Source organism: Patiria miniata, unplaced genomic scaffold, assembly GCF_015706575.1.
Source record: "Patiria miniata isolate m_02_andy unplaced genomic scaffold, ASM1570657v1 HiC_scaffold_26, whole genome shotgun sequence".
NCBI lineage: Eukaryota > Metazoa > Echinodermata > Asteroidea > Valvatida > Asterinidae > Patiria > Patiria miniata.
In genome coordinates this window covers 5,916,359-5,942,950 of record NW_024037065.1, presented here as the reverse complement: position 1 = coordinate 5,942,950, position 26,592 = coordinate 5,916,359, and the positions used below count along the sequence as shown (strand labels likewise).

The 26,592-nt window shown below is 39.6% G+C and overlaps 1 protein-coding gene and 1 long non-coding RNA gene across 2 annotated transcripts; one reads left to right on the top strand and one right to left on the bottom strand.

Annotated features, from left to right (window-relative positions):
• Window positions 1-13,401: 13,401 nt before the first annotated feature.
• On the bottom strand, window positions 13,402-14,480 carry LOC119733792. Its single transcript, XM_038207159.1, has 2 exons — window positions 14,356-14,480; window positions 13,402-13,890 (listed from the first exon to the last, which is right to left on the bottom strand). The coding sequence occupies exons 1-2, from the start codon at window positions 14,413-14,415 to the stop codon at window positions 13,606-13,608; spliced, it is 345 nt and encodes a 114-aa protein (XP_038063087.1). The 5' UTR covers window positions 14,416-14,480; the 3' UTR covers window positions 13,402-13,605.
• Window positions 14,481-23,967: 9,487 nt separating this feature from the next.
• LOC119733750 lies at window positions 23,968-25,098 on the top strand. The gene is made up of 3 exons (XR_005271964.1): window positions 23,968-23,991; window positions 24,291-24,379; window positions 25,070-25,098. It is a non-coding gene; the product is annotated as an uncharacterized LOC119733750 (long non-coding RNA).
• Window positions 25,099-26,592: the final 1,494 nt, after the last annotated feature.

Sequence of the window (26,592 nt, the reverse complement as noted above, 5' to 3'; positions counted from 1 at the left end):
TTCCCTCATTGAAATATTGTAGGCAAATTAATCTATTGGCCTAGGTGCAAAACTCAACAGTCAGAAGGCCTACAGTTATGATAAGAATAGATCAAACAGTCTGTTTCTGTGTTACCGGTACAACAGTATGTAGGCCTAGATTCATTATTTGCAATTTTCCCTGCAATGTGCAATAAAAGTTTAAAAAGAGATGAGAACTTTCATCGAAAAGGCAGTTCCTTCATACATGTACATGAAAATACTTGTAAAGTTGTAGAACTTTTGTTCATTCATAATAATCATTAATTCTGTTGAGGTTTGTTGGAACATGTTCCAACTAGCCCCCATCAAAATGTTCCAACTAACCCCCATCAAAATGTTCCAACTAGCCCCCATCAAAATGTTCCAACTAGCCCCCATCAAAATGTTTCAACTAGCCCCAGTGGCCCACGTGACATTTGTTTGCTCACTCTACAAAACAGGGGCTCCAATACATATCTTTTTAACCTTATTTTGAAGCTTAGTACTGGAGCATATAATACCCCCAAACTAGTCACAGTTATCTATTAACACCATTAAGAAAGTACACATTTTTTGAATAGTGAAAAAATTACTCAAAAGGTGAAAAAAACAAACTTGCCTTTCCCACTTGAGCACTATTGTTGCAGTGTTGCTGCAGGCAATATGGTGGATGGCTGTTGCTAAGGGACACCTCTTGAGGGCAGAATTTTATAAAATTTAATTAAGCTGTGCAAGAAAAATTCAGTGTTTCAACTAACCCCGTGTTCCAACTAACCCCCATCTCCCCTAATCAATCTCGACTTTAAGTCAATTCTGCTGGTAAAGAAGCAACATTAACAGAACAAAAAAAAATCAGCTTTTTATATATTTTCTCTGGTGTTTCAAAGGTATATTTCTTTAGAAAGTGTAAACAAGGGATTCATTATTATCCTAGGCTGACAATAACAATTAAAAGGGGTTACTTGAGGTCGTTGACCTAAGGTCAATTCATCTCTCGAGGTAAAAGGTGAGATCATTAATTATCGACTCAATAATATCGGTGAAGATGTCCTTGGATTGAGCTGGCTCTTGGCTGGCTGTCGGACTGGAAAGAAAAGAAAGAAAACAGTCTGTGAAAGCAGACAGGACCATTCCCTAACATTGTTAGTTAGGATCATCTTTGGTCCTCCAAGAACAAAATGTCTGGGAACTTTCTTGTTTAACCCTCCAAAGAGGGACGGTGTTTGTTGCGCAAAACACATTTCGGAAAATTTGACCTCTTGACCCCATACTTAACAGCACCTAGCTCAACTCTCAGCACTTTGTATGTATGTCCATACCACTTAGTTCTGAGGGGAGGGAAGTCAGTCCCTGGGTCCCTCTGCTTGAGCTGCAATTGCCAGGCAAAACACCATATCCCGTGTGCTGTGCGCAAATATCTTTGAATTTGCCAGACCAAAGACGCTTTTGGTATATCACATGTTTCGGGCAAGTTCTATATAGTTGCGTAAGAGATGTTCAGCACAAATGCATTGTTCACAGTGGGTGAGAATGACACAAAGACACCAGACCATTCTGGAGCTGGGGGTTGCTAGTGTAAGGCTTGCCCCGTGATATAGTGACAGTCGCTTTGGTCTGGGGAATTCAAAGTTAAAATACGCCAAGCATTTGAAGAAGTCAGCGTCCCATGGCTTATTAACCCTTGTATCAAATTCAGCTTACAACAGGTCAAAGGGGCATCCATTCAACCCTTTCAGACTATTAGACTCGTAATTGCCCATGAAAGAAAGGTTATATACGTGTAAAATTATCTGACATAACAGGCCTTGCGCTAACTTTTTTTCCTGGCAAGCCCACTGGGCTAGTTAACTGGATATTTTAAAAGCCCGTATATAATTGGTTTTTTTTAAATCCCCAAAATTTGTTATCAGCTTACCATTGAAAAATTTGACATCAATTTGACTTCAGCCTGATCTTCATCCAAAGAACTGTCACTATCTTGGACCCACAGGTCTTGGGGGTCATGTTGTGCCTTCTTATCCTCCTTACTCCCCCATGACAGTTTCACAAGTTTATTGCGGGCATTGGGTCAAAGTCTTTTATGGGAGGGGTCTGTAGCATGACAACCAACTGGTCACTGACGCAATCATCCTTGAGGCAGGTTCGAGATTTCGTCTTCAGAAGTTTCATTCTGCTAAAACCCCTTTCTGCTTCGGCCGCGGAACTTGCAGGTATGGTCAGAAGCAGATTTATGAAGGTGGTTATGTTGGGAAGTTTATCCTTAAGAGCAGGGATGATTTCATTCCACTGTGCTTCAGTGACAGTTTTGTACCTAAAAGTAAATCAAGCAACATATTGAACTTTATAAGTTAACTATTTATTTCAGGATATCTATATAAGTACTGTACACAACTGATTGAACAGTGAGTTACAGTGAACTACTACATGACGTACCATGTATACACTCTGTTCTTGATCAAATTCCACTCCACCTCCAAGTCCTCTAAAGCAACATCTGCAGCTTTTAAAGGTAGTTCAAAGAGTTCCTTGATAATTGAACTTGTTTAACACTTGGGCTAATACTAGCCAAGTTATGTTTAAGCTTGGACAACGGGACAAAAAATCAACAAATCGCAAACAATTAAAAGTGCAATCCTTCTCTTTTGGCAAGTTTCAACGGTCCATTTAAATTTCAGGAACATGTTTTTCAACTATGTTTTAAATTATTGTTTTGTTATGTGCTGAAAACATCTCTTTTCTTCCAGGCAAAACAAAAAAAAAGTAGACCTACCGGTACATAACTACATTCCGCATACAAAGCTGCATGGGAATGTGTTTTTAACCTAAGATGTTTTTCTTTTTTAAAGTAAGAATTTGTATTGGCAACGGTTAGAGTTGTAATGACAAACATGAAATACACTTAAGAGGTAACACAAAAGGATTTACTAAACAAAAAAATAGGGAAGTTTCTTTATTTCCTCTATTTTACTAACTAATGTCTATGCTAGACCAGTGTGGGAGAAAAAAGTCTGAAGCCGAAAAATAGTTACATACACTTTGTGCACAAGGAGTCGGGGCACCATCCCATATTTTCAAAATGACACTTTGAGGGCCATGTTCAGGGGGGTTAACGTCTCAAATAATTTTTTAAAGATGTTTTCCCTTGATTCCCATGGGTCACTACATATTTTGAGGGGGGGGGGGGCAGCTAAAAAAGTATGTGCTAATACCTACCGCGCCTTTCATGTACTTATTAATCGTCTCTTTCGTATCTATGCCGGAGCTTGCCCCGATTCATGAGATTAGCAACATGGTCTTTGGTCGGAAGAATTCAAAGATGAAACGTGCGAAGCATTCTTAGCAAGTCAGTGTACCTGATGTTTTTCAAATGTAAATCTCAAAGGGTATGGCTTACTCGCAAATGGCTTATAATAGACCGAAGTCGATAAATATTAAGGTACTCCCTGCGGAAAGAAATCAGGAAAGTTTCAAAATTGAGACGAGGAAAGCTCATTTCGATAGTCAAAAGGGAAACAACGGTACGCCAAGTTGCGATTGGGCCGTATGGTGAGGACTCAGAAAGTGGTTTGTCGGCATGATAGGCACTTGGGAAAGTTCAAGTTGACTGTTTCCAGTGCAGTAAAAATTTGCACGAAATAAAAAGGTAAACTGGTGTCAATTTAAAAAAATTATGTGGAGTTGCAGGAATGCGAAAGGATAAAAATCAACCGCGTGAATTCCACAGCAAATTCGACAGTATCATCATTGCTGCTTTAATAGAAGACCTGACACCCCTGATTTTTGGTCATGCAGTGCGCTTCGTCTGTAACCAAAATAGTGAATCGAGCACGCCATTGCTTGATTGCTGACCACCATTGCTGTCTCAGTACTGCTTATGGGGATGCAAATATCAACTGGTATTCTCCTTTGCTGATTCCTAACAACGATAAAAACACAAACAGAAACGAGAACAAATTGGTACTAAAATATCAAATACAGGTTGCAGTCCCTGGCTCAAACGCAGTTCAATAAACGAGTTCAAAATTATTCCGCCGTTTGTACATTAATTATACGTGTATGATATAAACAGAGTCAAATTCACGATTAAGTTTATGAAAAAACATCTTAGGATTAGGAAGTAAAAACAAGTTTGAAATGTCAACTTATTTCACTTACCAGTGCTTTCTGACATCAAATTTGAAGTAGAGCTTGAACTCTGGCAAGAAGATGCTCCTTTCATTGTGCAGGCCTCAATACCATGTTTTTCTTGACTCGAACCAGATGTGCACGAAGGAAGTACTAACGGTTCTTGGTCTATAATATGGATAATACATAATGTAGCGGCAGCACTTCTGGGGATGGTGTAGCTACTTCTTACCAAAGACAAAATAAGAATTAGAAATTTACCTCCTTGCATCTTTTAGTAATTATTAATCAGTATTGTCAGGAAATTAACGAATCCAAATGGTAAAATCAGAGTCGAAACGTTGACTACCACGAGGTTGTATCTCTGCGTTTGTTGCCAAGCAGTACTCTGCTGTACTTCAATAGAGGGCGCTATACAAAAATTGTTATCAGGATACATTTACACACAACTTTAAGTTCAAGTGCATTTCCTGTAAGCCCCAACCATGAACAGAGGTGTGATTATCTTGCAAAACTTGTTCATCCTCAAGCTTTTTTTGCTCTCAACATCAGTATCTCACTGTTACAAACATCTTTGATGGAGAAAACCTGCTTTCTGTATGAAATATGACAGGCCGTGGGCACCAGAGTGACCCTGCTGGGAGAGCTGGCAGTTGAATGCAAATGTTTTCAATTGTATTTTCCACTTCATGGGTGCTCAAGTGTGGAATGAACAAAACTGTTCTGAATTTGCATTAACAAATGTATTTCTTCATGTTGTTGACAAGAATGGCAACAATTCTGCCAAAGTACCTCTTGTGTACTTTTTGCCTGCAGTATAGGTGACCTCCTACTTGGTACAAGATTGAATAAATGCTGATCTTCTTTGTTGAATTTTACTGGACGAAGATCTTGTAAAGCTGGATCTCATGCAACAAGAATGGGAATTAAGGATTGATTTACATCTTCAGTCAAATCAATCATCTTTGCACAAACCCATTTTTAATGGAGCATTCTGATGGAACACGAGATGTTCTTCAAATTGTTCCGCTTCCTTCCTTTTGATTGATCATGCTTGCATGGCTTCCATGCGCATGGCCCATACATTTCTCAGTGGTCCGAGCTGCTCCATTTGCCTTGACAGGTGTGTGCAATAGTGTATTTTTGGAATGATTGACTCTTCAGGATACAAACTGGCAAAATTTTAGTGGTGAGTTGCCACAAGTTGTTTCAGACTTGCAACTGTAACTGAATTTGCACGATGAGAGGTGCAAAGTGTATTGATTTGCAAGTCTGATGAAATGTATCCATTGTTTTCATTACTTGGACATGAAAAGAACGAGGACAAGAAAAACAGGAATGTCACCTAGCAAAGCAACTAGTGCACCTTTTTTTATACTCACGACAACAATATACAAGAACTTACGCCCTCATCGGCAAGTCTTTCTAGTGAGACTTTGAAATCATTCAAGAGGCTACACAGTGCAGGGGATGTGTACTGAAATCCATCTGCTGTGGGGATCAGTAGACTAAGCAATTGCCATAAGATTTATTGTTGACAATTTATATCCGTGCTCTGGTTTAATATTTGCAATAGACAAGTAGAACATTGAGAGCATTATGCATCTTTTATGGGATCATATTGATTTTACAACCTCAATATCGCCAGAGAACAGCAAGATCTGTATTGTTTTATTGTCTTCTTGGAAGACTGGGTGAGAAGAAAGAAACGAGCCATCGCAAATGAGATATACATAAAACCAGCAGTGGATTTGTGCAGGCCATGAACAATCTCTTCCGCAAGTTCATAATGCCCCGGAAGCTTCCCTATTGATTACAGCAATGGAATAACGCAGGCAATTACAGGCTCTGAAAGTATAGCTGTTTGTTGACGTTTGCTGTTTTTACAACGTACCTTGAGCCAATTCCTACTTTTTGCGGCCTGATCAATCCCATCTAATTCAAAATAATTTTCTCTTCAGTGAGCTTTGGTTTCCAAACCATCAAAGCATTTCTCTGTAAACAAGTCTTGCAGGCTTTACCTTTCAGTGCCAACACCCTCTGCCTCAAGATATTCATTAACCTTTTTAACATTAATTCCATTAAGTTTTGACACCAACTGTTGTGTTATCAACTATGTCATCAACTGCGCTCTGAGAAAAGTGTGCAGTTGTAAAACGAAACTTGCACACTGCCCCATAACTGTCGACCGTGCCGAAGTGTTTTCATGTAACTGAATTGTTCATCCGGGGTCCGCTCATAAGTCGGACGCCTCAGAGGTCCGACGCCTCATAAGTCCGACAAAATCGCATCCCCTAACCAAATAAAGGCCCATAAGTCCGATGGTCCGAGGTCCGAGGCCTCATAGATTTGACGCCTCATAGCTCCGACGCCTCGTAAGTCTGACAAATTAAACGCCTCGTTTTTTCGTTGTCGGACTTATGAGGCGTTGGACTTATGCGGCGTCGGACTAATGAGGCGTCGGAACTATGAGGCGGAATAAATAAATGTTATGCCTCATAAGTCCGACGTTCGCCTCATCAGTCCGTTGAAAGTTCTGTTGAAAGTAGACAAATGAAATATGACCCAAATGAAATCAATCTAAATAATCTTGTAGCCATGATTTATTATTGAGAAGATAAAGGGACACATCACTTGTTGTGTTACATGGGATCTGGGTTTTTTTATTGTTGGGTCTTTGTCTTAATTGTATTTCTTGTGGTTGCCTTTCATTTATCAGTTCGATTGTCTATCCGTCAATGACCTGTCTAACAAGACATCGAGAGAGGTATGTCTGAGAATGGTTGTACCAGGCAGTGCATTTCGCAGGTGTAACCGAGCTGCTAAGGTTACACAGAAAAATTCAACGTGACACTGGGATATGATTGATCACAATTTTGTTTTACGACAAAAACAAAACTAAATAAAAACAAATCTAAATAAAAACAAAAAACTAAACAAAACGACAATCATTCTTCAGCAGTTTGAAATATCAGAAAATAAAGAAGAATAAAAATTAATTTAATTTCATTACAAATATACAATAACTGTGAATCCAATTATTCAATTATTTTACGTAAATCCACCTCTTCCTATCCTTGGTTATCCCTGGTTAAAGAGAAATTGCATTCTCGGTTCTATAAATCTTCAATTTACATTCATTTGTTTTAAAGAAATGTCTGGGACGTGAATTTATAAGTACATTTCGAGAGAGGCATAAAAATATTAAAGGCATACAAAATAATTTAATCAAGGAGAAATAATCTCCATGAGCACTTATTATGCAATTACTATACAAAACATTAATCTCCAAGGCTCAAATTTCTAAGGCACATTTCAAGCTACATTATTAGTTATCTTCAAGTAAACTTCAAGTAAATCCGCGATCCTGATTGGTCGATCCCTGGCAACAAGCCGTGCTACATTTAACCATGTATAGCACGGCCACGGTCCATACCGCACTCCGCGTATTGCGCTATTCTAAGCCTACGTGACGTGATTTGTGCTGCACAATTCACTGTGAATTCAAAAGTTGCGCGTTTGCGTCACGCGTCCAAAGAAAATCGTCACACACGTTTCCCGGCTCGCTTGTACTTTCTCCTGTTTTCAGCATGGCGTACGTAAAGAGGTCTTCAAATAAAGTTCCACTTGTGAAATGTTTTGCAAGTCACTCAGCCGCAGAAATTGACGCCAAAAAACAACAACCAAGGCCTAAAAACACTGCAAAGGCGAACAACACTGCAGCAAGAGCTTTGAAATCGTATGTCAGAACATGGAAAAAGCGTAAACCGAAGATATCGAGCCCAGTGCACTGAACAACATACTGAGGCAGTTTTATCTTGATGCAAGTTCATCTGAAGGTGAGTTGTACAAAGCAGAAATTCTGGAACAATTAAGACATGGTCTCAATCGATATCTGAAGGCTCCACCATTCAGCAAGAAATTCGTCATCACCAAAGACAATGAATTCATTGATGCAAATGAGTCCTTTGTAGCTGGGCTACGAGAGTTGAAATTGAATGGAAAAGGTAGCACAGATTACCATCCAAACATCAAGGATGCCGATCTTGAGAAGTTATACGGCAGCTTATCAACATCAAGCCCGCATGGATTGTACGAGAAATTACAATTCGACATTCGTCTCTACTTCTTTAGAAGAGGCTCCGAAAACATGCATGACATGACCAAGAACACCTTCGCAGTAAGAGTGGATCCAGACACTTGCGATCGGTATGTTTGCCAAGCTGTGGACGAACTGAACAAAAATCACAAGCAGACTGAGCATGAATCATATACTGCACTCATGCCGGAGAACAAAGGGAGCAAACAGTGCCCAGTAGCATCCTTCATCAAACTGCCCAAGATTGTGGCAGAAACCCAAACCCAACTTATCAAATGAAGACTTAGTCTGGTACCACAATATTGCGGTCGGTGTAAACACCATGAGAAAATTCATGCCAAGACTGAGCATTAAATATGGACTTTTAACCATCTACAGAAACCACTCCATCCGGGTAACAGGAGCAACGATTCTCTCCCAGCGGCGATTCTGGAATAAAATGTCTGTCACTAGACACAAATGTGTATCGTCTCTGGCGATTTACCAACGGGTGTCTGACGATGAGAATCTACAAATGGGGAGAGCACTCTCTGTCAGCCTTGGCACCAGTGTTGAAACAACTCATCACGACGCACTAGCAACTTCGCACCACCCATCCACCCCATCACGACCAACGTCAGTCAGAGATATCAACTTCAGACTCAGCCCATCATTCAGAGATCTAGGCATATCGCTGGAGTCTCCCAAGAGCAGTCGCCCACCGGTATATCATGGTATACCGTTATTCCATTTAACTGTAAATGTGTACAAAACAAAGCAGTAAAACTCTCTGAATACCCTCGTTTTGGCATAAAATATCACTCTATAAAGTATGCTATTATGTAAAACTGCCTTTCTCCAGGTATCAAGTTAACATCTACAGTTGACATTGATAGTGTTAAAAACTTAGATATAGTGTTGAAAATGTGAATACATTGAATTTGAGAATGTTCACTTGATTAAAGAATGAATCAATTAATGCTCTCTGAACACCTTCACTTTGGCATAAAATAAAAAACAAGTGTAAAACTGCCAAGTTCTTTCGAAACGGAATATCAAAGTTAAAATCTACAGTTGTCATTGATACTGATGAAAATGCGGATACGTAAATCCACCTCTCGGTACACAGAAAGCGACGGTAAATAGTGCTTTATTATACCTACTTCTTGGTCTACATACGATTTGCAGCCTGTCTTACAGGTTTACAGGTTGTACTCTTTTACAGGTTGTGTCATTGTTTGGTCATTTCTATTTCGTTGACTATGTTTTTTTTTACCGTTTAGTAGTGTTTAAGTACGAAGCCTTGACGTTACGTTTTTTTGTTTGTTTGTTTTTTGGTTTTTTCTTTTAGGTAAGATTAGAAAGAATGGCGTCGTGTAGTGTAGGGCCTGGTTTCTATAAGGGAACAAAATCCACTTTAAAACTGTTGGACCTACCAAACTAGTTGGCGACATTCTCAATAAACAGGTATGTCATAGATAGAGGGCAGGGTTTTGATTTTTTTTAATGGAAATTTGGGGGTAAAATGACGATGACAGCGCGGCGACAACACGAGACCCAAAAATAAAGATGGCGATCACCGCGCGATGTACCGTGAGCACGCACGGCGTGCTGAATCGCAGGGCACAAACCGCGCAGGAAAATCGTGATTTCTACCCCAAGAATCTGTTCAAAATTGCAAAACGGGTGTCATTATAATTGAGAAAAGTCTGCTTTTGATTGTAAAGTTGATTTTTGAGCAATAAAAAAAAAAAAATTTGACTCTAATTTGAACAAAACAAAACAGGGGCCCTACACTTCACGATCGCCGAAAGAATAGACATGTTAGAACATGGAGGAAGGGTATGTGTTGCAGCTGCGCTGCATGCCTTGCTTGAGGGCGCGCTTCAGTTTCGTGCATTCGCTTGAGGGCGCACTTTCTGCCGTGACCGCGCGGCTGACTCCACCGCTAAAAGTGATTTTCAGGGTTCAAAACCAGCATTTTCATACACAAATAGGGGTTCAGAGATACTCGGTTGGGTAAGTGATTATTCCGTAAATTGTTATTTGACTGAGGGATATAGATTTGGGGGCGAAAATGTACTTAGTGGGAAAATATTGGGACTTTTTGATGGGCTTTCCGGCATGTTTTGATACAGTCTGTTATTATACAAGTTATTGTAGGGACATGGACTCATCTGATGGCCGTTATTACCTGGTTCTCATTTGTATATGTGTGTTGTTTCACCTTACCAATAAGCTAGTTTAGGGATGATAATTATGGAAATTACTCCTGATGACCTCATTGTTTATTCTTCCTATATTTCCCTTTCTAATTAAAGCTCACATTAAAAGGGAGGGATAATCACCGAAGCTGTTCGAGGTGTTATCGGGAGGGTGTTTTACTGTTTGTACAACTGTTGTTCAACTGTCTTGGCTGTACAACTGTAACCAGATCATCCAGTGTATCCAGTGTAAGCAGATCATCCAGTAAACTATACTGCTAATAACTCATCTCCGTGCCCACTGGTGCCCATATACCTGTACACTGAATTGTTTTTGTGCTGGAAAATAAAAGATTGAAGTAAGTAACCATACACATTGGATTGAGTCTACAGTATGGTTAGAACTAGAAGCAGTTTAGTGTTGTTAATTTTAATTGTTATGATTGATGAAGACTAAATCATCATAATGGGTCACATAAGCCTTTGGCTTTAGTTCAATCCTCCATTTAAAGCAAGAGATTTCCTGACAATACATTCCAAGCTACACCCTAACGTTAGACATTTATACTTTGTAGATCATCATGATCATGTACAATAATTTCTACAAAACTTAATACTCAAAGAGTTCTACCTATATCGCACTGAATGCTGTTGACATTTAATTATTTTAATTGTAGGGAGCCAGACAGTCCTATCATGGTAGCAGTTGGAAATTGTGTTACAGCTGCAACTTCACTGCGACTTCATACTTCATACTAAAGGGTAGTTTTCATTGAGTATGACACATTCCACATGTCAGTGTGTTGAATCTTTCACTTATTACACATTGAGCTGCCTATGGTGCCTGTGATGATAAATTTATCTAGCTAAACGGTTCTCCTCAGGTATTTCCTTCAACACATGTGCAAACAAAGGTTGCTGGTTAATAGAAATACATTGTGGGTTGCATGTCGATGAAAGGGTGCAAACCTGCGAGACTGGTTCCCTAACCTTACAATTCCGAGATTTTTTAAAATTGCTCCATTTCATCTTAGGTTGAGTCAGGAGACCAGACTATTTTTAAACCAAGCAAAACAACAATGTTCCCATAGTATAGGAACAGTGCTGTTTTGCTTGTTTTTTTTTCCAGATATCTTGAACACAAAACTTGAAACAAAACATTGTAACAATCTTTTTTTCTATATACTAGCCCCCAAATCATCCATTTATGAAAATTACAGGAGAATGTTGTACACTTCCTTATATATCATAAATTATATACTATTGTAACTAATGATGAAGAAATGTTCAGTTTCAGAGGAAGGAGAGAAAACCCCAGAATAATATTTATGGATGAAATTCACAGAATCAGGTAGGGACCTAAAGTCCAATCCACATTACCTTAATCAATTCCATAGTTATGGAGCAGGCAGCAAGCAAGAATTTCGGCGAGTTAGTTGAATAATATATTTTTATGAGTGAAGTTGTGCCTCTTCGATTTTGGTATTGCAACCCCCTTGACACTGTATATAAATTCTACCAGTACCCATGCCACTCGCCCCCCCCCCCCCACAAATAAAAATAAATGCCATTTTTTCAACAAGCTATACCCCCCAATAATTTTTCTGAACAAGTGCCCTTTTCCAAAAAGACATGGTGCCCGTTTTTGTGGCATCTGCCGTTTTGAGTGCCTTTTTCAGAATTTCGCACATGTATCGCCCTGAAAAGCGCCATATATTGGCCCATTGTGTGCATAATTGTCGGTTTTGAACAGCGCCCGCATCGACACATGGTAACCCCCCCCCCCCGAGCCAGTTTTTGACTCTTCACTAAACTTTTATTATTCTTTGTCAGATTGCCTAATTATGAAGATCTGAGTTTTTAGAAAGCATAGTACTCTAATTTAGTTAATCTCTAGTTCGTTTCGCCTTGTGATCTCTAGTTTTTTTCGCCTAGTGAACTGGAGTAAACTGTCAAGTATTTCGATCACTGAGCACTCTATCAATTTTAATTGACTTGTTTGACTACGTAAAGATAATTCTAAGAGGGTCTGTCTAATGTTGTACATTGCCTGAAACTTTGATTGTGTTCACTTTTAGCACTTGAGTTTCCTTCCATTTTATAGGAGTTTCTTTATTTCTTTTTTATTTAAACTACGTTCTTAAGAATACTTTTAGACAATCATAAATAACTTGACAAAAGTGTTATGGCCAAACATGTATTTTACCGTTTAGAAATTTACTTCATGTAAATTCATTTGTTCTTAACCTTTCTTGCTTTGTTCTTTTTATAGGTTGTTAATGCTGGATTGTGGTATTTTTGTTACTTTTTCTTGGACACTGTACGAGTTGGCTTGAACTTCCGTAAAATTTGTACCAATTGTTGGTTATTTTCTGTCTCGGACTGTTTCTAGCGATAGGAAGTGTTTTGATTTCAAAGATTCTGGTTTAAGGTCCCTTGGTTATTCTCATTGGTGGTCACAATCGCTCTGCTATGATTTCTTTAATTTACAGATTCATATCCTTACGGAGTTACGGTCTTGAATTTCGAAAGTCGTTTTAAATTTAACAATAGTCTTAAACTGAGTATTTTGCAAGGTTGATTTGTTTTCCATAAGTCTTTACTTTTTTGTTTTGCAATTCTCACTGAAAGTAATTGCTAACTTCAAATAAATTTTTCTTTGGCTAGTTTCTGAGAAATAGAATTTGTTTTCCCTGTCTTTGTTCTTAAATTAACCTGCGTTTGCTCCTCACCATTTCCTTGTATAAACTGAATTTTGGGTTAGAATTATTTCAGTCCGCTAGTTCCCCATGGTGTTGATTTTTCAGGTTACATACAAATGTCACAAATGCCATTTTTCAAAACAAATTTAAGGGTAGGTCTGATTGTCTTGAAACTTAACGAGTAGGTATAGATACTGTTACTTATATGTAAAAATTGAAATTACGGAGAAATAGAACAGCTTAATAAATCATGGAACTGTGCTCAAAACATGAAAGCATAAACTCATAAAAATGTAATGCTGAAGATCCCTATTATGTTCTGCTATTTCAGTTATTTTTTACCTAAATCTTTGACCTTTCAAGTGTACATATAGTTGTTTCAAAATTGGATGGGGCATGTCCTTTGCACGTTTACAAACTATACAAACTTGATGAACAATTAGTTCATCACTTATTTATTTAAAATAAATGTGCATGAGATGTAATAATACCAAACCTAATCTTCCTTTGCACAGTACTTTAACAACACCTGCTGTATGCCACATTTAGCATGTTCCCTGGCGATTGGAGATGGTTTTCTCAATGAGGCAGCGATAGGTTGGGCGAAATATTCTTCCCCATCTGCTGGCTTGGGATCAGGGGTGGTGAGGACTCTCAATTCTTCTTCCATTATTGTTTGCCTTGCACTTACAGATGGGCCAGACTTCCTTTTTCTTGGAGGTGATTGAGCTATGGAGCTAGTCTCTGTCAAGTCCTCAGACCGGGCTGTGGCTTGACGAGTCTGAAAGAGAATGTACACATACTGGATGAAATTATATTAGAGCAGTGTTGTAGTCGAATGCATGCTTTGTCATGAGCACGAGTATCAGTAAGCTACAGTACTTTGCCATGAATACAAAAACGAGTATTGGGCAAAAATTTTCTACGAGCACGAGATCTTTGCCATGAGTATGGGAACGAGTACAGGGAATTTTTTCTTGCGAGTTCGAGACTCGAATACGAGTACATTTCCATGAGTACGAGTTTGAGTACAAGTGCAGAAAAAAGTACTCAAGTACGAGTATTACAACACTGGTGAAGAGCGAGCTACAGTGTGGTGTTTTGTCAAAAAAATTTGCACAAGTCAAGAATAAATCAGTCTGCTCCAAGTGAATAAAAAAAAACATGATTACTCACTCTCACGTTTTGAGATTAAAATTAATTGACAGATTTAAAATAGGAACACATTTGTTTACAATGAATGTACCTGTGGTTCAAGCGAGTCTTTGCTTGGGCCAGCTTTCATCGATTCTTTTAGAAACGACATTTCCTTGAAATGGCTCCACCTTGACTGATACACATCATCAACTCCTGTCCCAGATTTTTTACTGTCTTCCACTTTTTTCACTTCTCTGCCATAAGTAGTTCTCAGATTTTTGAACTTCTCCTTTGCATCTTTGACTGCAAAAATGCTGTTAAAGAGCTTAATTGTGTATTTGTTTCCTTATGTTTCATTTTTACTTTCAGGAAAAGAAATCTTGCCTTGCATTTTAAAGAGCAATTTATTTTGAATGGGGTCAAGGCTGACTTTGGGGACAAATGTTGCCACCAACCTTCAAGGAGGATCCAAGGGCTCTCGCAGTGTACTCAAGTTGGTCTAACTAGTTTGGTAGCCAACTCTTCTGAAGCAGACTCGAACAACAACAACTGAACCAATATCTGCTGTTTGTTCTCGTAATCTAGCATCTCTGGTTGCATATTGTTTATGTGAACCACAATGAGACCATGCCAGCAGCCTGTCTAGATCTACCGCAACAAAATCTCAGCAGATATTCCATCGCATGAACATTATGTTCTCCAATCTGCTCCATCTGATGACGGAAATTGTTTTCGTCATCTTGTAGCAATTTCACCAGGTGACATGCTGCATAGTATTCTTGGAGAGACTTGTAGGGGAAAGTGACCAACACTTCTTACATCCACACCACTTGTGAATGATTCACGTTGAACGAAACCCACATGACTACCCTTAACTAAGGAAGACTCACATTTCTAAAATTCAGTTTCATCACACAGGAGTCTTTCCCCTCTACAGTCTAGTAGCTGCTGCTGATCACGCATATCTTCATTGCGGCGAATAAAAACATTCTCTGCAAACTTTCCGAATAGTTCCGAAATGATTGGAACTACAGCCATTTCCTGGAGATTCGCATTGACTTTTAGATGTGAAATCAATGCCTCTCCCATGTCATCATCAGGAAGGTTTAATCTGATGTACTTATCTCTGTCTTGTGGTGTGAAGCCCAAAGTATGAACTGGAGCGTAAGTTGGGTGACCTCCCAATACATAATTCACCACGTGTGGTCGAGTAGTTACCAACACAAAACTTTTTAAGGACTTTGTTGTGTAAGATATCCTCAACCCTGTACACGCCCTCCTTAGATTGCAAAACGTGAGACGGAATTTCATCTAATCCGTCCAACAGCAAAGCAATGCGTGATTCATGATCATCAATGAACCCTTTCACCATGTCTTTTTTATTTTGGTGTTTCGTGCTAGAATTTGGTCAAATATGTCATCCAAGACACAGCTAGATTGCTGCATTTGCCCCAGCTTTATCCAAAGCACAAGATCAAATCTACCAAGAAGGGGTTTTGAATCAATTGTGATGCAGGAGTTTACAACTTTCGCTAACCAGGTTGATTTACCAATCGTCTCATGCATTTAAAATTGGTTTTGACCTTTTGACAATGTGTGTATTCCCCAGACGTTGTGACAGTCTCTATAGCCAACATGAACATGATTAACTTCACGCAAACCCGTACACATGCACTTTTTATAGTGGGCAATTTTTTTTTTCTTTTTGGTCAAAGTTCAAACTGTGGAAAATAGAAATTATTTGGAACTTAAAAAAAGAAAACTAATTTACTGCATTAAGTTGAATTACATAACGGGGTCGGGATGAGCCAGCTCTCACAAGGGTGGATCCAGAACAAATTTTTGTTTGGGGGGGGGGGGGGAACAAAAATTGCCAAAAAATGCCAAGAAAACACCGATGGAGAAAGAACACTTTTGCAAGTTAATTCAGAAAACTTGATCTCTCTTGTCAGAGTCTGTACATTAGTATTTTCCGTTTTTCAGAGTTTATTTTGAGATCGCACTACGCGTCGTATTTGGACTGATACGATTGCAGCGTGTTTTCCCGAAATTTTGTATCGTAAAAACGAGGTCTGCCGCCCGCCATACATTATGCACTAATTGCATGCATCACGCACGGAGTTTTGGCCTGTTTCCCGTGCATATGGTGCGCACGACCTGAATTTTCCATTATTTTTTAATAAGTGTCGAACGTAAATATATTTATTAAGGTAGGTTTTATTCACTTTTTGTGGCCATTTGTTTTGTATACCTTTCGTAGTGCAACGAAAATAGTTCATGCTAAAACTTCGCGTATAATTTAATACCCCATTCAATTTGCATTAAAAAATGGCATATAATTGGAAACATGTAATTTGTTGGCATAGTCTTCTGACTTTGTAGGCCTAGCCTATGTTTGACCATAAATGCTTTTTTGGTTTTTTTTCACCGAGTTTCAGGTGTGTGGGGGTTGTTTATTACTAGTGCTTGCACTTTTCCCACTCTACCTGATTCGCTTTGGTTAGTCATAATAATAATAATAAATTATTTCAATGTATTTTAATTCTATTTAACCAGTTAATTAAATGGTTAAACATGAAATTACTTCTTCTTTTTTGTGTCCCCCCCAAAAAAAAAAATTAAAAAAAGGAAACAACAATCAACAGACATTGAATTCTTATCTCTCTTGGACTATGTGTGGCTCTGAAAAGAGCCGGGTTGTGAGAGAACAAGTTGGTTGACGTCTAACAACCTGAGGCGCGTCCCCCTCTCTCTATGACTTTCGGGAGGACCTTTTGGAGATGGCCGATGTACTTCTTACACTTCTCGACTGTGACCTTTGGAACCCAGAAGCCTCTGATGCCTTGAACCAGTTGTTCCTTTGTAGCGGGCTTGACTTTCTTTCTCAGGTGGTTTTTCAGCTCTGCCCACAGGCTTTCAATAGGGTTGAGATCTGGACTTTCTGCTGGAAATGGCATCCAGTTGATTCCCAACTCCTTCATTACCCCTTGCGTTAGTGCGCTTTTGTGGGTGGGACAGTTATCCTGTTGGAAGCGGTGACCGTCAGGAATTTTTTTGTCAACGAATGGCTTTAGATAGTTGCGCAATAATTCATTCGCATAGAAATTGGAAGCCATGATACCGTCAAAAATGGCGATGCCAGTAGATCCTCGCTTTGAGATGCCTGCCCGTACGGTAGCATTTTTTTGCATGGCGTTCGATCTGAACGCTACATTCGTCCGAGAAAATAACATTCTCGAATGTCTCATGCTCTTCCCGACACTTGCCAATCGGATGGGCCGATTTGCATCTCTTATGAGTTGGCAGTACTTGGTGTTAGTGTGAACCCACTGCAGTTTCTTAATTGTGCGCCTAATTGTTGACTCGGCAAGATTTGAGCCGGTTTTGTCAAGGATTACACGCTTTAAATCTAGTGCACTTAGCTCATTGTCGCGCTCAAGGTTTTCATCAATTAGATCGCGCATTCGGTCTTTAATTTTACTGTGGCGTCCCGACTTTGGCTTATCAGTAATGACCCCATCCTCGCGCAGCTTGCGAAGGAACTTGGTGATGCCACTTAGAGAAACAAGGACACCGTCGATGGCTAGTGTTTCTTGAACAGCTCGTCTGGTAAAGCCTCTTGAATCTAACTGTGCGATTCTCCGACGCATGCAAGAATTGAAGCGAGTCATAGCTGAATATCTGTTGCAAGCAACGTGGCGGAACTTTCCAAAATTCACCCTTTATATAGACAAATGCCCGCGCATTTTATTTAAATTGTTCGCGAATAATTAATTCTGCTAACATCTGCTTAAAGTTTTCTTGCACTGATTTTCAAGGCCTTCGCGATCGTTTCGCCATGGATTCGCGAGCGGCCGGTTTCGCGTGCAAATTCCGGCTTCGCGAAGGCCAGTTTCAGTTTCACGAGATTGTCAATTCATCTGGTTGATTCGATGGCGGACGGCCGGCTGGCCGTGGGCCGCGCCGTGCCGCGGGACGGCCGGCCGTAAGAGCTGATCAATCGTCAGCTGTTTGTGTCAGTTTTTTCAACAAAAACGGCATACAACCTGCCTATCTACGAAGTTCAGGCTTTCGTTAACACGCTGGTACAAAAAGTAATAATGTCGGGACTTGCGCTCCTTGCTGAAAGCATTTTAGGCCTAAAGGGCGAAACTGAAAAAGAAATGTAAAGGTTAACGCATTAGACATCTTGCGTACGTATGTTTCCCGTTGTGCGATGCGGTATTTCTGCCGTGTCCCCCGCGTCACGCACGGTGCGTGCGATGGACGGTGCTGGGTGGTGCGGCCGTCACTGTCTAGGCGCATGGAGGTTTTTGCTCGGACGGTGCGCGATGGTCTTGAAAAGAAATAACAACTTTTGTGTTGTGAAGAACAAATATTGTGTTACACTAATTACAGTTACTATTGCTATTGAAGATTAGGATTACAATGTACATGTAGATGACATTGGCTGCAGTATATAACTTGTCAAAAGAGTAGGGGCTGTCAGAATAGGCTAGGACAGGTAGGGTAACCAGAAGCAGAAATATTTTTTAGTTTTTTGGCTTTCAGACTATTGGAAGGGGGGGGGGGCTCAGTTGATTCATCGAGGATAATTTTTTTCTGGTGGATTTAATAAAATACTCCCTGGGTTGTTTTTTTTTGGGGGGGGGGGGTTGGTATAGTGGGGGGCTAAGATAATACACATACCTTTATTGTTAAATTATTGTGAGACAATCACAATTTTTTTCCCATATTTTCTTTTATTTAACGTTATGCGTAGAAATCCAAACAATCACAATAGTCAAGTTCATTAAGAAGGAGTCACCATCAGTCAATCATGTTATTATATGCGTAGAAATCCAAACAATCACATTAGTCACCTGACTGATTACGACTAAAAAGACAACTTGGCTCAGAATGAATTTTAAGGAGCCTGGTTTTAATTCATTGCAATTTTACAGAGCCAATTTGTTGTAAATACAGTTTGGCTGCAATAATTTTTTTTTAAATATCAACAATGGAAAATGCAGTTTTAAAACTTCCATTAAAGGTAATTTAAAACCTTTGCATAAATCATGAAAACGTACAGCTGAAGAGTCAGAGTTATTTAAACAAGAGGAAGAGTGGATTAACGTTTGTGTCAAGTTTAACTGACATTTTTTGATAATTCATTATTGTTCCTCTTTTAACCAAAATTTAAATGTATGTGAATTATATGTTTTTCTATTTATTTGGTACCTATTCATTTGTTTCAATTATTTTGGTTTTTGTTTTAGAACACTTGACATATGACAAGGAACTCAATACAGGGGACCACTTTGCATCCGTCAGGTTAGCAGTTCTTTCTTCCTTGTTAATTTGTAAAATTCACCCTCAAATTTCCTTCCAAAATGGTCAGAAAAAATTTAATACACTATACTTATCTTTTCTGTCTACTATTTGATGGAAATTTTCAAAGTTGACATCACATCTGAATTGTCTCCCCCAAGACAATTTGTTGTGAGAAGGGAAGTAATGAAGTGTCCAAGATTTTAATTTAAAGTGCTGCCCTCTCCACCCACCCGCCACCTATTGATTTTCTGAGACCAAAGTGTCCGTAGAAAAAAAAAGGTGTACATTTCAACACGGCTCACTGCAAAAAATTCTGGATCCACCCATGCTAGCACCCCTCCCCCATAAAATATAGGCTCTAGAACTGCACCTGCCCCTACCCTATTTTATTATACAAAAAATAGGGGGGGGGAACCAAATCATCAATTTCTACCTTTAACTCTTGACTTCACATGCAGATGCCGCCATGTGATTGTACACACAAAAATTAAAACAAAATTACCTATTTTTGAATGGCATGTAATCGAAAAGCATATAAGGCCCCCCAAAAAGACTGGTTTCTGGTATGGAGCTTGCCCCAAAAAGTGGTGCGGCGATGCGGCTTATTTTTTCATGTTTTTTTTTTTGCTTCAAATGTCGGCTGATGACTGCAAATGGTGCCCGACTAAACTTATTGCAAATATATGGGAGTCCAGAGAGTTCACCTAAAGCTTATTCTCGATCAAAACCCCATATAAAAATATGTTAAAATTGTGCAGCAGCGGGATTCCAGTCAAACCAGTGAGTTTGGCAGTTTTGAGAAAAAAATTCAAAAAATTCATTTTGCTGACGCGCATGGCTGTAGCGACACGCGCGCATACCAGAAACCAGAGACTTATTTTTTTGGCCTAACTACTTTTGGGGGGCCTGACCAAAAGGGTGTGATGTTATTTCAGGGAAGAAACCTAGAAGTTACGCTATTTTCAAAAAAAGGATTCACAGATAGTTTTCAAGTTAAGAGAACTAGAAAGTTGCACAAAATATGTGCCTAATTACATTTCATGTTACATGTATGGGTCCTTTCAATGTTTCCCATCACGTGCTTTTTAAGCAGGGCTCTGCAAGCTGCATCAATATTGCTTTGCAGCATATCTTCCACTCTGCGTCTTTGTCATCCTCGGCTATCTCCACAACCTGAAAGTAGGCCTTCCTGATCTCTGCCATTTTTCTTTCATCTAATTTCCCATGTTGAGCCCCTGCACCCCCCCCCCTTCCTTTGCCCCTCTAAAATGTACGATTATACATCATTTCTTCTGTAAAACGCTGCTTCACCATGTTTACCGAAAAATTGCAATTCGAACAACTTCTGTTGAGCAGTGGAGCCATTTGATCAACAATGATGTCATCGTCATTGATTTGGTCCGCTTGATGCCTCTGCTGTTGTGCCCAGTGTGTAGGGTCTATGCGCACTGGCTTCATCAGCCTTTCCATCCGGCTAATACGAGCCTTTAGACGCATGACCTCTGAATTTGTGTTTCGGCCTAAGAAAAGAATTCTTTGAAGCATATTGTCATTCCCCTCCCCATCACCGTTCCCTACCGCCCCGCCATTCCTCTCCCCGTCGTCATTCCCCTCCCCATCATCGTTCCCTACCGCATTTCCATTCCTCTCCCCATCATCATTCCCTCCCCATCATCATTCCCTACCACATCGTCACCACATCAGCACCTCTAACAATCCCGTCAACCACCCTCAACTCTGGAAATATCCCCTGAAACATAACATCAAATTCATCGCCTAACTGAATAACATTCACCATGCCTTTATCATCACCATCAAAACCGTCACCACCAACATCATAGATACCAACATCACCTACATGTACATCCTCACCATCGTCACCATCAACTCCAACATCCCCACCATCAACTCCAACATATCCACCATCGTCACCATCAACTCCAACATCCCCACCATCGTCACTATCAAATCCAACATCCCCACCATCGTCGCCATCAACTCCAACATCCCCACCATCGTCACCATCAACTCCAACATTCCCATCATCGTCACCATCAACTCCAACATCCCCATCATCGTCACCATCAACTCCAACGTCCCCACTATCGTCACCATCAACACTGTCTTCATCTTCGTTTGGAAAAAATTTTGGGCGCCTTGTCTTTTGTCTTGTCTTTCAAAAGCCTTGTCTTTCACCTTCTTCTCTTTCTATGAGGGATGGCTGAAAAACAAATGCTATGGGGGATGGCTGAAAAAGAATGGGAAAAAAAACATGAAAAAAAAAAACACGAAAACAAAGGCTGTTTCGGCAAAAGTGCCGAAACAGCCAATAAAACAATTGCAATCGATACTGACGGCTCAACAGCCAATTGAAGCAACAAGAAAAACAGCGAATTAAAGCAGCAAGAAACAATTACAACGATGGCTCAACATTGAACTCTAAATCAACTTGCTATAAAACTGACGAACCCAACAAATAAAATCAGTGGAAATAGAACAATCGACACTGACGGTTCAACATGTGATCATCCTAATGTCATTGACGCGATGTAGTCAGCAAAACAATTATAAGGTGACGCATCGAATTTGAAACTTTAAAAATTTGAACACACTTCAAAATAACATAATTAAAGATTCACGTCTACATTCATGAATTTTCTTTTGGGCAAGAAACATGATGCCTCAACATATCAATATATTGTTAGTATCAAAGTCGTTAAGAATGCTTGTATATGACTATAACAATACACACATCCTGTGAGCTGTGATTTGGTTTTGGATTTGTAGCAGGAAAGCAATCTGATTCGTAAACCTTGTAAGTTTTAAAACCAAACTCAAAAACGCAAAAACAATATACAAATGATCACAAACCACTGGAAGTTGTCTTCTCTCGGTGAGGTGTATCATTCTCTAGAAGAAAATATCTTACTGTTGGATATACCAAAAATAAATAAGTATACAAAACAAGTCATGTGCTCTATTCAGTGTCTCATATGCAAATATTTCGGAAGTTCCACAACAGGAAAGTTCCTGAAACACACCCAATTTGATTATTGACTCGGAAAGCACAGCAACTGAGTTCATGTCTCGTCAATCAATTACTGTTTTAAATTGCACGTACGTCCGTCCACGTCTTCAGTGGCACAGCCCTTTTGGACAGAGTTTCTCCTGAAGTTTTTAGCACTTCAGAAGCATCTTGACTGGTAATTTTCAAGTACTGTCTGCTTGGATTAAAGCATTGTGCTCTACACACACCACAAGAAATTGGGGCCGAAGCGAATTGTCCGTCTGCTGAACGTCTATCACCAAAATATGAAGGACGTAAATAGAGCGTACGAAAATACCGTACGTGTGTGTCGAATACCTGAACAGGTAGGTAAGTGTAAAAAAGTGTTAACAGAAGTGAGAAATAGAAAAGCCAACGTCGTTATCATTGCGAACGTTTCTGAGGGAATTCATTTCTGAGGGAATTCATTTTTCATAATTCATAGCACAAAATAGAAATTTCCCCAGTGGTTTGAAAAAAAAGTCACGACTTTGTAACATTTTCGGACACCTTGTTCACATGGGAATTCACATTTCACATTGTTTTCCCAAATTTCTCTGCCTATCCCCGCAGCCTTTTTTCAGCTTTTATGAAAATATGTTTGTTTTGATAGGGGTGTCTCATTTAAAATTTAGTCTAAAAACCTAATGAACAGCTGAGAATTTTTCAGCGGAGTGCAAAATAATATGTGCAAATTAACCAGACAAATGTGTCGTTTCAATTCAATCTTAAATAACGGTCTCTGCAAAATCTCCAACTCGCTCTAACCACAGTGCGAATGTATTCATATTTAGACAAAAGATATGCATGATCTCTAATTCTTTAAAAACAATTGTTAAAAAAATATTATAGGGCATGTTTCGGAAAATTTGGCAAGTTTGCTCTAAGTTGTGTAATTTACTGCATGCAAACCACCTCAGAACCCTAACATGAACGGAAGGACCTTAGGTGCATTCAGTGTAAGAGTTAGTACTTGAGTATTAGCAATGTACATACATGCATGGGATTCTCATGTTTTTTGGCTCCAGCCTTGTTGATCTGTGCCTGTATCTATATTCAGAAATTCAAGTTCAGGTTATTAAAATGGGAACTTTTATAAATACATGTAAGATAGTTACTTAGCACTGTTAATATTTATTTTGAGAATCTTTTCTTTGTCTCTGGAAACATGCCAAAGTAATAACGTCTGACACAGAAAAAGCATTATTGAATTATTGAATGTCAGCCGAAGTTGGTTGATTTTTCATTTTTGTCCAATCTCACCCCTGTCAGATTCGAACCAGCCAATTTATCCCGAGTGGTAAGACGTCTACGTCTAACACTAGAAAGCAGGAGGTTGTGGGTTCGACTCCCACCAGAGTGATTTTTCCAACTTTCACTCGGGAGGTAGCATAATTTGATTAAACAACAAGGTCAAAAGCTACTTATTTAAATATCTGGTTGTTGATGATTGAGAGTTCGAATGTTTGGCATGTTGGGAAAAGCCCTACATGTACATGTACTTGTGGAAAAGCAGAAGACATGGTAGATCATGTGTAGGCCTACATACATGAATTCATGGTAAAACCCCAGACCTTAGTATCTGAGACAGAGACTTCAAAAATAATACTCGAGGCTGTCTTGAGACAGAACTGATTTGGATAGATTACAACAAATAATGTTCTTTACTATTTTGCCAATTATAGTGTATTTCTGGCTCACATTACCTTCTTCATGGAGGTGGAGCTGCAACAAGCCACCGAGGTTGCAGCAGCTGTACTTGGTGCCTGTACATGTAAGTCAAATTATACATTTATCCAGAATTGGTAACTTAAAATTATGAAAAAATTAAATGATCTTGTCCAACCACACATCTTTGTTCCCTTCCCATTTGCACTTCGAAACACCCCACACTCCCCTCTCTGTTTGCACCTCCCGTCCTTCAAATCACTCTTGTGTTTTCTCTTCCAACCCTGCATGCATGTGTGTCAATTACATATTCCTCTGCCTCTAGTTAAGTTGTAGAGGATGAAATTATAGGCCATTGAATGTTTATCCGCCTGGCTGTTAGACTTGGTGCCAAGTCGGCTATTGTTCACGTACGTATGGTACCTGGTTCCATGCACGCAAAATAGCACTGCAATGCGCGCAACCTGGTTCCTAGACCAAATGATGCTGTCTATTGATGTCCAATAACCGAATTGGCGAAAACGTTTTCGATTTTGTACGTGCGAGCACTCTGTTTGGTCCAGATTCCAGCGTGCATTCTAGCGTATTCCTTCTGTGTGTATGTCTGTATACACTTGTTACCAGAGAAGGCATCGGTACAAACTTCTGTGCAGCATGCACGTATTTTGTGCCTCAAACGAAATCGTCGGATCGGACATACATAAGTACAAGCAAACAATGTTTTCTTTCGGATAATGCCCTACTTTGTACATGTACATATGTAAGTGAAAATCTGGCTTATATTTACCCTTTTCAGCATGTTCAGGGAGGAGGAGCTGGAGCAAGCCATTGCATGGGCCTTCCACTTTGAGGTTGAACTTGGTGCCTGTACAGGTGAGTGAAATTACAGATTTATTCAGAATACCTTGCACATTTCACCCATTCCCATTGGTAGAGAGCCCATCACAAGGCTGGTTATAAGCGGTCGATAAAGACCAGCTGGCTGGTCTTAAACGCTTTGCCAGTGTCACATGACATTTGGACTAAATAAATACAGCTGACTGCATGACACCTTTTTCATTTTTGTATTTCATTATAGACGAATCCGATAGACTATGCATAGAGGGGCGCCCTCATTCGACACGGACATTGTAGGGGGCCAGTGTCGCTTAGCAATCGCGGCGGGCGCCAAATATAAACAATTTTGTACAGCGGCAATTTCCAGTCTAGTTTTTATTAAGTGCGAACAAATACAAACACGCACGGTTGACTGTGAGTTCTGTATCTAATATAGTCGGTAAAACATCCCAGGGGAAACATCACACCAACTTAGAGAGGAGACAGTGAGAAGAAACTATAGTTTTAGAGGTTTATTTATTTATTTTTTATTTGTTGTTAACTTGTAAGTTGTAGGCCTAATCTTTAACGTGAGGGTAGGCCCCCCTAGTCCATTCAAGTTTAAAAAAACCTGCTTTCCAAAGGAGCCCTCACAAACATGACAAAGAGGTGAGAGGAAAAGCCCAGCCCAGAAGCTATTCTGGGAAAACCCATGGAATCAGGTAGGGACTGAAAACCCAATCCAGATATTGGCCGAGGCGGGATTCTAACCCTGGTCACAGCGGTGGAAGGCGAGGAAAGTACCGCTACGCCAACCTGGCTCCCCCATAGTTGAGCATAAGAATTCTGCAAAAAAAAACTATGGATGCGTGGAAGGACGACGTTCGTGACTGGCCAAAGCTGGAATTTCAAGGTAAAAAGCCACTGTTTACGTGGTGTTTTAGCATGTTTAGGCTAGGCCTAACGTTAACTTGCTTTTGGAAATCGGATGACTGTAATCACCGACATGAAACGATGATGAACTTTACAAGGCTTGGATCATTTTTAGGAAAGTGATTGATGTTGATGAAAAACAGTGTTGTGGGCAAATTCATTGCATCAAAAGGGAACAAATAATTAGTGTAGGCCTACAGCATTTATGCATTCATGGCATTCGGACAGTGCCGCTTAATAATATTACTAGTCCTATTACAGGAAAGATGTAGAAACAGTTTGGGATTCAACGGGTTTGTTGGGTTCAGGAATCGAAGCCGGTGTCAGTGGGGTGATCAGGCCAACTTAATACTCACTCTTTTGTCAGCAATTTCTCCAAAAATTCCATTGGGCAAAGAAAAGGTCCTCAGTATTTTACCAACCAAAATGGCAGACTCAATCCATGGTCTGACTGTGTCAATTTTTTACTGTCATATTTTTTGGGGGCTAGTATAATTCTAGTTTCACAAATTTGTAAGGAAAACATGTATGCCAAAGATTAAACAGGCATGCAGCTTTTCCAGGGTGACT